Genomic DNA, 16810 nt, shown 5'->3' with positions numbered 1-16810 from the left:
TCCAGCATAAGGAAGTACGAGTGTGCGACCTCAATAAATGTCCGACCAGAAACAAGAACTAACCGATTCATAGATCCAAAGAAATCACATGTAAACAGTAAAAGATTTGAAGAAGTTCACACAAATTATAGAGTTTATTTATTACACTGTTACAAATGCATTTACCTACATGTAGGTACGACAAAAAAAAAAATAACATGAATAAAAACCGACAGTGATGAAATCTGTGGGAATTAGCCGGTGAAATTTTATTTTGGTATCTATTATTTGAGGAGGGAAATAATGGAGAACATCATCATATTTACAATGGCAGCTGTTACAAGTATCTTCAGGGCTGATAAACTGAAGTGATCTCAAGTCAGATTGTTTAGGAATTGTAAGATGAGAGGACTTGGAACAGTTGTGAATTCTGTTGTTGCCGTCAGGTGTTTGAGAAAGGAGAAGTTTGTGACTGGTAATGAATGTTTTTGATGATGTGGGAATGTGTCTGCTCCAAATTTGAATTTTGTTTCTCTAAATTCACCAGCCTGAGTAACTCCTATCTGACATGTTCATATTCACAAAGAATTGGTTCTTTTTCACAGATCCTGTGTCACACATGACTGTGAACAGGAAGTTTAGGGCGATATGAATTTCCTGTGTAATAAATAATATCTACCTGAGACTTTACTGTGTGTAAGTTTTGATGTTCTGCCCATCTCTGGGGGTTCTGTCTGGTTCTCCAGCTTCTTCTCACCACAAAAAATCATGCAACCTGGGTGAATTAGTTGCGATGAAGTGAATTACGCAAACCTGAAGCACAATTTGTTTTGTTGCACCTGCCAAATATAGAAGAGAATATTCAAATTATAATTCATGCAATTCGATATTAAACTGAATTTGCTCTTCTGTGTCATCCATCAAAGGGTTCACGAAAACTTGTTTTTCACAAAAATGTATCTGATAGTTATTTCATGGTTTCACATGGATAAACTAGTATTGAGTATCAGCTGAGACTCCAGTGAGCCAGAACATTGTCATACCTATGTTTCATTTACTTAAAATCACAATATTGTGCATACTGCTTCCCCAGTACAGCACACTACAACACGTAATGGGCTGAACCATCATGAATTATTCAGGAACACGCATGTATTTAATCGTACCACAAGTCTGCAGTAAGTAAATCTGCAAGACGTCTCCTACAAAGGTAAGACTCTGTTATGGAGCCTCTGAAACTGATGGGAAAGGTGTTTATGGGATGGAGATACACAACACAATTTATGAGGTAGCATTATAAAACATACTTGTATTTGTATATAAGTTATTTTTCTGTGACTTTAGCTGAGAAATGTGCTAAATTAAAGAATCAGCATTCTGCACAAGTATACAGTATAAATTGTATACAAATTAGGTCTTTGTCAGTGTAACTGATACATGTATTGAGTTACAGCCTCAGCATTTTGAACTTTTCTTTTAAAAAGTCATTTCTGACCAACACCATTTTTCAGGTGACCAAAACTATTTCAGGTTCATCACTGTAACTGAACACAATGATTGCAAAAGCTGTTGTGCTGTTGGCCCTCATTATGCTCTGTGGTCCAGGTGAGTATCAGTCATTTATTGCAGTTTGCTGTTGTATTTTTGATCTGTGATCACTTCAACAAGAAAACATCCTGTCTTTCTCATGTTCTTTATCAGGGAAAAAACTGGTGGAAGTGGATGCAACCTTTGTGGTAAATCAATCATTAAATTGCAATGTCTTAAAATGCATGATTAATATATATTTATTTGTATTAAAACATTTATATTCATTTATTAATATAGATTTACATCAACATGTACACAAAGGTTGTTCATCATATGCCTCATAAGTCTAACTGTTTTTTTACAGGCCTATCCTGTGCTTTATTATTTGAACTGTCCAGAAACACGCAAAGTTGTCTGTGGAAATGATGGACAAAACTACCAGAATCCATGCTCATTGAGGTTGTGGAACTAAATCATTTTCCATGAATTTTTGCTGCAAAATATAATATTAACAGCACAAACAAACATAGTCTAAACATTTCAATTGTTTTCATCTCATGGTGATTTTCTGCATCTATCAATGCTCAAAGCTACTCTAACCAATATGTTCTATTTCCTCACAGGACCGCCGGAGTTAAAATGGTAAAAATGGGACTTTGCCAAGACTAAAGCAGGAAAAGTCAGGATGTGCACGTCATGACTTTGTTGTCTTAATGCTTATTTAACAAGTCCTTACTGAAGCAAAAAATTAAAGAATAAAAAACACAAGCATCAACAATTTGTGTCAGTCTTGAATTTATTCTGTTTAAATGTCATAAATTTATTATGAGAAGGTTTACAAGAATGAATGCAGAACAATTTGGAAAATATTTTTGTGTCCCAATAATGACTATTTCCTTTGTGACCTGATAAATACAAAATTTCACCTCAATTTAAGATTAACAAGTCATATAATTTTATGAATACATTAAAAAGATTGTACGTGTGACAACTTCTATATTAAGTCTTTAACTGTTTTCCCACAGAGGAATATAAGATTAACAACAAGAAAAAATAGATAGATGAATAGAAAGATAGATAAATACATTATTAATCCCAAGGGAAATCCAATATATCATGTACTCATAAAAAATACATAAATACACCTAACAGTAGCTGATACAGACTAAAAGAAATTACATAATTACATTAATACACATAACATAAAAAGAAGCATAAGAACATAGAAGAAGCATAAGAAAAGCGTAAGCAGATGAACAGAACTATGGACTGACACCAAGGACACCCACAAAGCGTCCCCACAGTGCATCCTGCCTTCACCCCCCCTATCTATCCCCTCTTGGCTGACCTTAATGACACTGCAGTTTAAGCTTCAGTGGCACTCAACAGCAAGACTTTCACTTGATAACTCAAATGGAGCTCCAACCAAACCACAAAAAAGGATTTAGTACTCTGCTAGATTTGAAAATACAATCATCTCTTCTGTGGCTCAATGAAGCATAACATGGAGGCAAATAAGCATGAATGACCACTATATCTCCTCCAAATATCATTGTGGACGTTAGAGACAAAAATAATTCATAGCATACAGATGTAACTTCTGTCATTTGAACGTCTTGCAGCCACAGTACTGTATTGATGCAGCTGCAGCTCCAACAGGGTCATGTTTGCTGCAGTTATAGTTGTAACCACTAGAAGAAGACACAGTCCCAAAATCCCTGGAACTGAAGAAGACTACGAGAGGAGAAACTTCTTCAAACTTTTCCTACTAGTCCACTTGACTGAATTCAGCACAGAGATCTACGTAATGTCTTGTTGTTATGTAATTGATAAAAACGTAAATGTGCACTACGTGCTGGGAACTGATGATTTGTGGAGCACTGGTTGTGTTTAAAGGCTTTCATTTCTAATGGGGTGAGATGAATTAAATGGGACATCAGGAAAAAGTAGTTCTCAGCCTCTCTTCTTTAAAATAGTGTAACTAGTTTTTCATTTTAAGATGAACATGAAGCAGTGTGATGAAAAAGACAAAGCACAGTAGCCACAGCCCACTGATGGATATAATCACAGAGCTAACATGCTAATATTTAGGGTGTGACACTTAATCAAAATCAAAGTAAAGATATTTTTCGTACCCAAGGGTAATATTGTTGTGCAGAACGAAGATACAGCAGTGTGAAACTTCAACAGATGAAATAATGAGGAAAAAAATGCAGTACAGATTAAAAGCAGAATATTACAAATCAGGCACAAGACAAAAAACATTAACAATCCGCAGCCACTGTCAATACAAGTGTTGAAGTGCAAAGTTCAAGGTGTGCTGTCCTGATGAGGCCACAGAAGAAAATTGAGATTCGATAAAATAAATGCAATTAATCAGCGTCTGCATCTGTTAGAATGCAGTTATAGAAGGAGTACGTCCTAATGAACACATGCTTTGTGTACTTTGGTTGAGTTGATGCACAGACTCTGTATTTAGATAAAAATATGAGGTCAAAATAAAGTGAAACATGAGAAAATTGGTTCTCTTTCTGATTTCTAAAATTAAATGGACAAATCTTTTATCCAGCTGTTTGTTATTTATTTTTAAAAAAAAACCTTTTCCCTTCATTTAAATGAAAATACAAACAAAAAGAATTAGTTCAAAACAGACACAAAATCTTAAGAAACTGGAGCTCATCCCAGCTGACTTCATGCGGGCAGTGGAGTTTACCCTGGACAAGTTACCAGTCACTCAGTCAAGCTTGCATTCCCAGCTATGGGAAATTTAGAGTCACCAGTCCATGATAAGGTTTGTGGTGGTGGGGGGAAGCTGGAGAACCCGGAATCAGAAATCAGAATCAGAAAAAAGTTTATTGCCAGGTACAGTAAAGTTTACCACACAAGGAACTTGACGTGGTGTTGGTGCATTAGAAGGTGGAAGAGAAGTAATAAGGAATAAAAAAAAAACTATTTACAATTTACATTATGGTGAGATATATATGGTTGGTGTTTACAGGTGAAGAAAAGAAGTCCAAAGAGTAAACTGTCTTTGCAGAGTGGTGAGGGGCGGATGGTTACCTGGGGGGGGCTTACTGTACATTTTATCAGCCAGACTTTGAGTGAGTGAAGAACAGGACAGTCAGTGTTCAACACATGTGAGAATATGCAGTTGTATTATATAGTAATAGAGTATATAAATTTATCACATAATTATTCAAGCAGACATCTGAGGGCATTATGAGACTAAGGTTGATAATATGATTACGTCTTAATTTACATAGATTAATCATGGTTGAGTAAATATTTTCTCACCTACATGTAGTTAAATGTATTTGATGAGAGATGAAAACTATGAGCAGTAAATAATCATCTTTCACTCTTCATTAATTCAACAGACGGGCGACACACGTTGATGCACGTAAACATTCTCAGAAGTTTCCAAAGATGTGGATAAAAGACGGGCGACACTCTGAGGACGACACGCGAACAGGAAAGCTGGAAAAGCCACATCAAGTCAGACATCAGTGCAAACTGTTTACCTAGTCTGATTATTTGCTAAGCTACGTTGGTTATCCGTGGTCCTGAAGCCTAATTTGGCCATTGTCCACATAGAAAATTAAACATTTCATCTCTTTTTAATATTCTTTAAAATAAAAGTTTATTGGTTATTTTTTCATGATTAGAAAAAAGACTTCCCCTCTCTGTTTTTTTTTTTTTTAATCGCACCCTGACTGAGCTGACTGCATGCGGCAGTAAAATGATTTTGATTTTATTTTGCTTTGGGGATAATTTATGTTTGGAGTTTTATTCATAATTACAAGAACTCAAATAGACTTATATAAGTGATCTTCAAGCCAACGTCTTTTTGTGTCTGCACTCGATCACCAATTTCATAAATACGACATATTATACTTTGTTTAACATGACGGCAAAAAAAATTGCATACATTTTTATTTCATTTTAAATTTAAAATGGTTTGTGTGGCTCCCAGGGTTTTCTTTACTGTGTGAAACAGGCCCAAATGTCTCTTTGAGTGTTAAAGGTTGCTGACCCCTGGTCTAAATATTCCAAAGATGTCCATCTAAAGCTGTAATTCCCTTTGTGGGTCCTGTGGAATCTCTGACTCTCAAAGCTAGCTGTAACACAAACCTACATTAAAGTATAGAAATGTTTTCTGCTATTCAAATGTGGATTCTCTGAAAGAACACAGAACACGTTCCACAACAGTTCTATGAAATATTAAATAGAAAAAGACGAATATTTACAACTCGTAATTTTTTCCTACAATCAGCTGCATTTCCCTACATGTGGGTAAGAGAAACATAAAAACATGAACAAAAACGAACAGTGATGAACTGTCTGTGGGAATTTGCAGTTGAAACTTATTATTTTTGAATCTATTATTTGATGAGATAAATAATGAAGAACATCATCATATTTACAATGGCAGCTGTTACAAGAAGGTCTTGTGAACCGGAGTGAACTCAAGTCAGAGTGGGTGGAATCGTAAAATCAGAGGATTTGGGACAGTTGTGAATTCTGTTGTTGCCGTCAGGTGTTTGAGAAAGGAGAAGTTTGTGACTGTGGGAAGTTTGGTAATGTGGGAATGTGTCTGCTCCAAATTTGGATTTTGTTTCTCTAAATTCTTTAGCCTGGGTAAAGATATCTGAAAGTTTTTAATGAGATGGAAGAACACAACACTATTTATCAGCTGGTATGACAAGCTATATTTTTATTTGTATATGAAATAATTTTTTGTGATTTTAATTGATAGAAATTAAAGCCTCAGCCTTTTTTTTAAATATAATTTCTGACCAACACCATTCATCAGGTTTGGTGTAACATGACAGCCTCACTCACAATAACACAGGATCATGTTCATGTTTGAAAAACCATTTGAAATGAATTTCTCATTTAATTAAGAATATCCACAGACTCTAAGGTTTCATCTCCCTAACTGAACACAATGATTGCAAAAGCTCTTGTGCTGTTGGTCCTCATCATGATTTGCCATCCAGGTCAGTTTCAGTCATTTATTGTAGTTTGTTGGATTTTTGATCTGTGAACACTTCAACAAGACTACCTTCTGTCTCTCTCTTTCTCTTCTGTCTTTCTCATGTTCTTTATCAATGAAAAAAGTGCTGGAAGTGGAAGCCTTTCGGGTAAAACAATCCTTTAATTGCAAGGCATTTAAATGCAAAATAGGGATAAATGTATTTGTATATTAGAAAGACTGACAGTTCAAAACATCAGTATGTCCACAAAGGTTGTTCATTATATACCTGATAAGTCTGTAACTGTTTTTATTCAGGGCTACCGCGTGGTTGAGCATTCGGGCTGTCCAAACGTAGACAACTTCATGTGTGGAGTCGATGGAAAAATCTACCAGAATGAATGCACAATAAAGTTGGTCAAGTCATTAATAATTTTCCATAAGTCTTTGATATAAAATATAACATGAATAACTCCTGCAAACATAGTCTAACCTTTTCAATTGGCTTCCTCTCAGAGTGACTTACTGCATCTATCAATGCTCGGACCTACTCTAACCAATATGTTCTGTTTTCTCACAGAAAAGTAGGTGTTGCCCCCAAAAAGAAAGGATTTTGCTGAGGAAAACTCAGGATGTGCATGCCACGACTACGTTGTCTTAATGCTGATTTAAAGTCAACGAGTCCTTACAGAAGAAAAAAATATAAAGAATAAAAAAAACCCACAAGCATCAACAATTTGTCTCAGTCTTGAATTTATTCTGTTTTAATGTTATAAATGTGAAATGAGAAACTTTATGAGAATGAATTCAGAATAATTTGACATATATTATTGTGCCCCAATAATAATATTTATAATTTTCCTTGCTAAATAATAGATGGGAAATTACAACTTAGAATTAAAATAATAATAATTAAAATAAACCATTAAAATAATTAAAAATACATAATACAATTTTATTAATATACTAAAATGATTGTACTCTGGCATGAGGACAACTTCAGGATTGAGACTTTAACTGTTTTCAGAAGATTATGGATTATTTTCCTTTGAGAAATGTACAAAACAGAGTAGAAAAGATAAAATGAATGCATAATGAGGTCCCCATAACCCCCACCTTTGTCAAAGACCAACATTTGAATATTCCCAGGAAGTAAATTGTTTTTTGCTTTATACATGATTCATGGTGTTTGAAAATGAACTAGGTCTATGAATTTTAATGTTTTTGATTTTAAATGTAATGAATTAGTGTGATCTCTATAACCAGTGTTATAAACGATTCATATGGCTCTTTTCTGCAGTATGGATTGTGGTTGTATGGTACATTTGCAAGTACAGTATTGCCCCAGACCTCTGCATAGTAATGTAAATATGGTAAAATAAGTGAGCCGTAGAGAATGTTGAATCATTTGTGGTCCAGAAAGTGCTTTGCTCAGAATTGAAATACTTATTGATTGTTTTGCATATGTTTTATATGAGCATTCCAATTTATTTTATCAATTATTACCCCAAGAAATTTGTTTTCATATACTCTTCCATTGTCAACCCCATCTACTTGTATCTGTGCTTGTGGGTTCTTATTACAATTTACGAATAACGTGAATTTGGCTTTGCTTAAAAACTTCAATCGATACAAATTTCACCTCAATTTAAGATGATTCATTCATATAATTTTATGAATATATTGAAAAGATTGTACATGTGGACAACTTAAATACTAATTCTGCAACTGTTTTCCCTCAGATGAATGTGGATGCTATTTCCTCTTAGAAATTGTCAAAAACAGAGTAGAAATGATGGAACCACCTGCTGGAATTAATTCATAATGAGGTTGGTTAGATTAAAAATATTTTCAAATAAATCCTTAATGTGAAATATAAGATTAACAACAACAAGAAAATGTTGTAAGCTTTTCAGCTGGTTTTCTTTATGCATCTATCAATGCTTAGATGAACTCTAATGAATATATTCCAGGTTCTCACGCATGTTACTGAATGAAACCCACATATGAATGAATGAATAAAAATACAAATCCAAACAAAACAGTCCAAAAAGTAATGAAAAAATGAGTCCGAGTGGCAGAAATAAACAAAACCTTCTCGGTATGAGGCAACAGCGCCACCCACTGCCACCCAAAAGCAGGACTTTCACTTAACAAATCAAGTGAAAGCTCTGATCTGCCTTAAAATACAATCAGCTCTTCCCTGGCTCAAATAAGCATTGTTTTTTAAGCTTTATTGAGTAACATATAGGAAAAGAAGCATGGATGACCACTATATCTCCTCCAACTATCACTGTGGACATTAGAGAGAAATAATTTATAGCATACAGATGTAACTTCTGTCGTTTCTATGTCTTGTAGCCACAGCACTGCGTTGATGCAGCTGCAGCTCCAACAGGGTCATGTTTGCTGCAGTTATAGTGGTAACCACTAGGTGGAGCCACAGTCCTGAAATCCCTAGGACTGAAGAAGACTCTTGGAGGAGAGGTGAAACTTTTTTTCCTGCAAATCCACTTGACTGAATTCAACACCGAGATCTATACACAACTTCTTCTATCAATGTCATTAACAGAAACGTAAACGTAACTTGGGAAATTAATTTCATCCGACTTGGATGGTTTGGAGAGTTCATTAATGGAATAAGTCCATAAGGCCCAGTGGGACGTGCAGGCTGCCAAGTCACATCTTCCCTCCACAGTAAATCAATGCTTCCATATGAGCCACTGATTGAATTTGTGGGTTATATGCTACACAACACTCTCTTGTACTACACTAAACCATGCATTACTATACTGTACTACACTGTACTATATTGGAATGACTATCTCACTGAGAGCTGGTTATCAAACCTTTGTCACTTCCATGAGACACAAAAGCGTTTAAACAGTCGATAAGAGTGTGGGAAATGGGGAGGGTCATACACGTTTAAATTACCATAAATAATGAGATAAATTGTTTGTTGCTCTCTTGTGAAATTCATTAATCGCGTGTGGTTCCTGGAACGCATTAACGGCAAACAACAAGGGCGCACTGTACTAATTTTACTGACAAGTAACCTACAACCCAATGTCTATTTTTTCTCTGCACTCGATCACTGATTTAATAAATACTACACATTAAACTTTTGTTATAGTAGTAGAAGAAGAAGATCCACTTTATTAATCCCCTAACGGGGAAATTACTTTTTACACTCTATATATGTCTTTTTGTGTTAGATACAGAATTTTTGTACAGGCCCCTGAAACACAACCACAACACACAAGGGGCCTGCGAGCCTGCAGTTAGTAAACACACAACAGTATGTGGGGGGGCAGAGTGACGGGCAGCGACTTTGTGTGGCGCCCCAATTACGCAGCTTGTAAGGGTTGACGCCTTGCATGAATGAATGAATGAATAAATGAATGAATGAATGAATGAATGAATGAATGAATGAATGAATGAATGAATGATGGCTCCCAGTGTAATTCCCTTTGTGGGTTCAGTAGAATCTCTGACTCTTAGAGCCAGCTGGTACACAAACTTGCATGAAAGTGCAGCAATGCTCTCTGCTACTCAGACGTGGGTTCTCTGAAAGAACAGAAAACACTTTCCACACAGTTTTTGAAATATAGTAATCCCTCGCTTACTCCAGCTTCAAGAGGCATGGCTTCACTACATCGAGGATTTATTTAAATTAGCGTAGGTAGTAAAATAAATTGTTTGTTACTATATTGTGGGATTTCGTTTTTCACGAGTGGTCCTGGAACGCATTAACCATGAGTAACGAGGGATTAGTGTAATGAATAGAAAAAGAGGAATACATATTTATTTTTCTTTTCTGATCAATTGCATTTACCTACATGTAGGTTGGAGGAACATAACAAACATGAAGAAAAAAAAACCCAAGAGTGATGAACTGTCAGTATCTGTGGGAAATAGCAGATGAAACTTTTCATTTTTGAATCTACTATTTTATCTGGGAAATAATGAAGAACATTATGATATTTACAATGGCAGCTGTTAGAAGTATCTGCAGGTCTGATGAATTGGAGTTAACTCAAGTCAGAGTGGGTGGAATCATAAGATGAGAGGATTCGGAACAGTTGTGAATTCTGTTGTTGCCGTCAGGTGTTTGGGAAAGGTAAGTTTGTGACTGGTAATGAATGTTTTTGATGATGTGGGAATGTGTCTGCTCCAAATTTAAATTTTGTTTCTCTAAATTCATCAGCCTGGATAAGATATCTGACAAGTTCCTATTCACAAAGAATTGGTTCTTTTTCACCGATCCTGTGCCACACATGACTGTGAACAGGAAGTTTAGGGTCAGATGAGTTTCCCATGAAATAAATAATATCCACCTGAGACTTTACTGTTGTGCAACTTCGATGTATTATTTGCGATGAGATGATTAAAGAAACATCAGACACAATTTGTTTTATTGGTTGTGCCAATGCATAGATTATTCAATTTAAAATTCCTGCAAATTGACATTAAACTATGTAAATGTAAAAATGAGAAGGTTGGAGAGATTGAATCCTGAAAAATTTGGCAAATATTGTTGTGTCCCAATAAAGATTATACCATTGTCAAATTCATTCATTCATTTTCCTAACCGCTTGCGCGGGTCGCTGGGAGCCGGAGCCTATCCCAGCTGTCTTGGCGAGTAAGGTGGGGGAAACTCCGGGCATGACACCAGTGCACCAGTAAGCCACACACAGACAGACAAAGTTGCACACACAGACTTTGGAACGGCCAGTTAAACTGAATCGCATGTTTTTGGAGGTGGGGGGTAGCCGGACAACCCGAAGAGAACCCACGCAGACACGGGGAGAACATGCAACCTCAGCACAGAGCGGGAATCGAACCCGGAATCGCTTTGCTGTGCAGGGACAGCGCTACCCACTGGGCCACCGTGCCGCCTTCCCGTGCCAAATGATATGTAAAGAAAATTCCCCTAAATTTAAGATGAATAATTCACATAATGTTATGAGTTTATTAAAAAGATTGTACTTTGACATGTGTACAACTTCATTATAAGTTTGTAACTAACCACAGAAGAATTTGGATGTTATTTCTTATGGGAAATGCACAAAAACAAAGGAGTAGAAATGATGAATCTACCGACTGGAATGAGTGCATAATGAAGTTGGTCAAATTATGAATTATTTCAAGTCGATCCTTGATGTAAAATTAAAGATTAGCAACAACAAAATATTTCTTTATCCGTCTATCAATCCTCATACTTACTCTAATGGCTATGTTCCAGTTTCTCACGCACATTAAAAAAATCAAAGTCACATATGAATTAATGTATTACAATACAAATACAAACAAAACAGGGACTGACAGTTCAAAAAGTCATGAAAAACTAAAATACAAAAATGTTTTAGTTGCTTATTATTTTGCTTATATTCATATTTCATTCCTTGAATGGAATACAACTTTTATTATTCCGGTCGACTGACTGAATGCACTAGTAACAGGATGACAGCACACACAGAGAGGACGCCATTTTCGCTTTGCTGCTGATGCGTATATGATGTTTGCTGCTTTTTTCATAAATACAAGGACTCAAATGGACATTGAATATTTTACTTGTGAGTAACCATCAACCCTACGTCTTTTTTTTCTCTGCACTTGATCACTGATTTCACAATTGCAACCCATTAAATTGTGTTTATAGGTAGCATAAAGGCAAATAAAACATTGTAAATAGCGTTATTTTGTTTTACATTTCAAATTGGTCTCTCTCACAGTGATGAACTATCAGTGTCTGTGGGAATTGGAGAGTGAAATTGTGTTTTCATATCTATTATTTGATGAGGGAAATAATGAAGAGCATGATATTTACAGTGGCAGATGTTACAAGTATCTGCAGGGCTGATTAACTGGAGTGAACACAAGTCAGAGCGGGTGGAATCGTAAGATCAGAGGATTTGGAACCTGTTGTGACTTCTGTTGTTGCCGTCAGGTGTTTGAGAAAGGAGAAGTTTGGTTTTTCTTTTCTTTTTTTTTGATGATGTGTCTGCTTCAAATTTAAATTTTTTGTTCTTGATATTCAATCGCCTGGGTAAGCAATCTGACCCCTTCGTATTCGCAAATAATTTGTCCCGTTTCAGAGGTCGTGTGTCACACATGACTGTCAACAGGAAGTTCAGAGATTAGTTTCCTGTGTAATAAATTATATCCACCTGAGACTTTACTGAGTGGACTTATCATGTCCTCCCCATGTCTCTGGGCTCCTGGTTGTCCAGCTTCCTCCCACCACCAAAAACTATCCAACTTGCTCTGCGATGAAATAGATTAAAGAAATATTAGACACAATTTGTTTTGTTGAATCTGCCAGGTGTAGAAAGGAGTTTTCAACTTAAAATTCATGCAATTTGATGTTAAACTGATGTTTCTATTCTGTGTCATTCATCAAAAGGTTCAATAAAACGTGTGTTTCGCCAAATTGTATCTGACAGTTATTTCATGGTTCAGTCTCTACAGGGTTAAACTAGTACTGAGTAGCAGCTGAGACCTCAGCGACCCAAATCATTATCATACCTGTGTTCCATTTACTTAACATTACAATATTGTACATACTGCTTTACTGTAACACGTAATGGGCTGGTACATCATTAATTATTCAGGACCACTCGCGAGTCCAATCATCGAAGAGCAAAAAGTCTATAAACTCTGCCAACACCTCCCAGTGTTTCTGGGAGGCTCTTCTCTCCTAAATCTTTCTTTCTCCTTCAAACTATCCAGAATGACTCCAACATTTACCTAACATTATAATATTGTGCATGCTGCTTCACCAGTACAGCTCACTGCAACACGTAATGGGCTGAACCATCATGAATTATTCAGGAACACTCGCGTATTTAATCGTACCAGAAGTCTGCAGTAAGTAAAGACTGCAAGACGTCTCCTACAAAGGTAAGACTCTGATATGGAACCTCTGTAGTTGATTGGAAAGTTGTTTATGGGATGGAGGTATACAACTATTTATCAGGTAGCATTATGAACCATAGTTTTACTTGTATAGAAATTAGGTTTTTGTGAGTGTAGTTGATAAATGTACTGAGTTAGAGCCTCGACATTTTAAACTTTTCTTCTCAAATGTAATTTCTGACCAACACCATTTTTCAGGTTATCAAAACAATTCAGGTTCATCACTGTAACTGAACACAATGATTGCAAAAGCTGTTGTGCTGTTGGTCCTCATCATGATTTGCCGTCCAGGTGAGTATCAGTCATTTATTGTAGTTTGTTGGATTTTTGATCTGTGATCACTTCAACAAGAAAACCTTCTGTCTTTCCCTTCTTTCTCGTGTTCTTTATCAGGGAAAAAAGTGGTGGAAGTGGACGCTGGCTTTGCGGTAAAACAATCATTTAATTGCAATGTATTTCAATACAAAATAAGGATGAATTTGTTCATATATTAGAAAGACTGACAATTGGAAAACATTAATGTGTCCACAAAGGTTCATTAAATGCCTGATAATTTTTTAACTGTTTCATTCAGGGCTACCGCTTGACTACCCATCCGGACTGTCCCGATGTAGACGACTACATGTGTGGAGTAAATGGAAAACTCTACCAGAATGAATGCACAATAAAGTTGGTCAAGTCATTAATAATTTTCCATGAGTCTTTGATATAAAATATAACATGAATAACTCAAACAAACATAGTCTAACCTTTTTAATTGGCTTCCTCTCAGACTGACTTACTGCATCTATCAATGCTCGGCCCTACTCTAACCAATATGTTCTGTTTTCTCACAGAAAATACGGCGTTGCCCTCCGAAAGAAAGGATTTTGCTGAGGAAAAAACTCAGGATGTGCATGCCACGACTACGTTGTCTTAATGCTGATTTAAAGTCAATGAGTCCTTACAGAAGAAAAAAATATAAAGAATAAAAAAAACCACAATCATCAACAATTTGTCTCAGTCTGGAATTTATTCTGTTTTGATGTCATAAATGTGAAATGAGAAGGTTTTTGAGAATTAATTCAGAATAATTTGACAAATATTCTTGTGCCCCAATAATAATATCTATAATTCCCCTTGCCAAATAATAGATGCAAAATTTCAACTTAGAATGAAAAGTTAATAATTAAAAATACAAAATACAATTTTATTAATATATTAAAATGATTGTACTCTGGAATGTGGACAGCTTCGGTATTGAGACTTAACCTGTTGTCAGAGGGATATGGATTATTTTCCTTTGAGAAATATACAAAACAGTAGAAATGATGGAATGAATGCATAATGAGGTCCCCATAATCCCCATCTCTGTCAAAGAGCATTTGACTATTCTCAGTAAGTAAATAGTTTTTTGCTTTATACATGATTTGTGCTGTTTGAAAATGAAGCAGGTCTATGACCAACAGGAAGTCCAATCATCGAAGAGCAAAAAGTCTATAAACTCTGCCAACACCTCCCAGTGTTTCTGGGAGGCTCTTCTCTCCTAAATCTTTCTTTCTCCTTCAAACTATCCAGAATGACTCCAACATTTACCTAACATTATAATATTGTGCATGCTGCTTCACCAGTACAGCTCACTGCAACACGTAATGGGCTGAACCATCATGAATTATTCAGGAACACTCGCGTATTTAATCGTACCAGAAGTCTGCAGTAAGTAAAGACTGCAAGACGTCTCCTACAAAGGTAAGACTCTGATATGGAACCTCTGTAGTTGATTGGAAAGTTGTTTATGGGATGGAGGTATACAACTATTTATCAGGTAGCATTATGAACCATAGTTTTACTTGTATAGAAATTAGGTTTTTGTGAGTGTAGTTGATAAATGTACTGAGTTAGAGCCTCGACATTTTAAACTTTTCTTCTCAAATGTAATTTCTGACCAACACCATTTTTCAGGTTATCAAAACAATTCAGGTTCATCACTGTAACTGAACACAATGATTGCAAAAGCTGTTGTGCTGTTGGCCCTCATTATGCTCTGTGGTCCAGGTGAGTATCAGTCATTTATTGTAGTTTGTTGGATTTTTGATCTGTGATCACTTCAACAAGAAAACCTTCTGTCTTTCCCTTCTTTCTTGTGTTCTTTATCAGGGAAAAAAGTGGTGGAAGTGGACGCTGGCTTTGCGGTAAAACAATCATTTAATTGCAATGTATTTCAATACAAAATAAGGATGAATTTGTTCATATATTAGAAAGACTGACAATTGGAAAACATTAATGTGTCCACAAAGGTTCATTAAATGCCTGATAATTTTTTAACTGTTTCATTCAGGGCTACCGCTTGACTACCCATCCGGACTGTCCCGATGTAGACGACTACATGTGTGGAGTAAATGGAAAACTCTACCAGAATGAATGCACAATAAAGTTGGTCAAGTCATTAATAATTTTCCATGAGTCTTTGATATAAAATATAACATGAATAACTCAAACAAACATAGTCTAACCTTTTTAATTGGCTTCCTCTCAGACTGACTTACTGCATCTATCAATGCTCGGCCCTACTCTAACCAATATGTTCTGTTTTCTCACAGAAAATACGGCGTTGCCCTCCGAAAGAAAGGATTTTGCTGAGGAAAAAACTCAGGATGTGCATGCCACGACTACGTTGTCTTAATGCTGATTTAAAGTCAACGAGTCCTTACAGAAGAAAAAAATATAAAGAATAAAAAAAACCACAAGCATCAACAATTTGTCTCAGTCTGGAATTTATTCTGTTTTAATGTCATAAATGTGAAATGAGAAGGTTTTTGAGAATTAATTCAGAATAATTTGACAAATATTCTTGTGCCCCAATAATAATATCTATAATTCCCCTTGCCAAATAATAGATGCAAAATTTCAACTTAGAATGAAAAGTTAATAATTAAAAATACAAAATACAATTTTATTAATATATTAAAATGATTGTACTCTGGAATGTGGACAGCTTCGGTATTGAGACTTAACCTGTTGTCAGAGGGATATGGATTATTTTCCTTTGAGAAATATACAAAACAGTAGAAATGATGGAATGAATGCATAATGAGGTCCTCATAATCCCCATCTCTGTCAAAGAGCATTTGACTATTCTCAGTAAGTAAATAGTTTTTTGCTTTATACATGATTTGTGCTGTTTGAAAATGAAGCAGGTCTATGACCAACAGGAAGTCCAATCATCGAAGAGCAAAAAGTCTATAAACTCTGCCAACACCTCCCAGTGTTTCTGGGAGGCTCTTCTCTCCTAAATCTTTCTTTCTCCTTCAAACTATCCAGAATGACTCCAACATTTACCTAACATTATAATATTGTGCATGCTGCTTCACCAGTACAGCTCACTGCAACACGTAATGGGCTGAACCATCATGAATTATTCAGGAACAC

At 35.8% G+C, this 16810-nt stretch overlaps 1 protein-coding gene and 2 long non-coding RNA genes across 3 annotated transcripts; all 3 read left to right on the top strand.

The window, feature by feature from the left end:
* Nucleotides 1-1173: 1173 nt before the first annotated feature.
* On the top strand, nucleotides 1174-2276 carry LOC137609023 (serine protease inhibitor Kazal-type 4-like). The gene is made up of 5 exons (XM_068335760.1): nucleotides 1174-1189; nucleotides 1491-1584; nucleotides 1681-1715; nucleotides 1874-1968; nucleotides 2133-2276. Exons 2-5 carry the CDS (start codon nucleotides 1533-1535, stop codon nucleotides 2176-2178), a joined length of 228 nt encoding a protein of 75 aa, XP_068191861.1. The 5' UTR covers nucleotides 1174-1189; nucleotides 1491-1532; the 3' UTR covers nucleotides 2179-2276.
* Nucleotides 2277-13345: 11069 nt separating this feature from the next.
* Nucleotides 13346-14387, top strand: LOC137608948 (uncharacterized). The gene is made up of 5 exons (XR_011038256.1): nucleotides 13346-13387; nucleotides 13601-13693; nucleotides 13796-13830; nucleotides 13977-14071; nucleotides 14239-14387. It is a non-coding gene; the product is annotated as an uncharacterized lncRNA (long non-coding RNA).
* Nucleotides 14388-14954: 567 nt separating this feature from the next.
* Nucleotides 14955-16130, top strand: LOC137608954 (uncharacterized). Its single transcript, XR_011038258.1, has 5 exons — nucleotides 14955-15130; nucleotides 15344-15436; nucleotides 15539-15573; nucleotides 15720-15814; nucleotides 15982-16130. It is a non-coding gene; the product is annotated as an uncharacterized lncRNA (long non-coding RNA).
* Nucleotides 16131-16810: the final 680 nt, after the last annotated feature.

Source organism: Antennarius striatus, chromosome 15, assembly GCF_040054535.1.
Source record: "Antennarius striatus isolate MH-2024 chromosome 15, ASM4005453v1, whole genome shotgun sequence".
Lineage (NCBI taxonomy): Eukaryota > Metazoa > Chordata > Actinopteri > Lophiiformes > Antennariidae > Antennarius > Antennarius striatus.
Note: the sequence above shows the minus strand (reverse complement) of the source record. Positions and strands in the feature narration are given on the sequence as shown.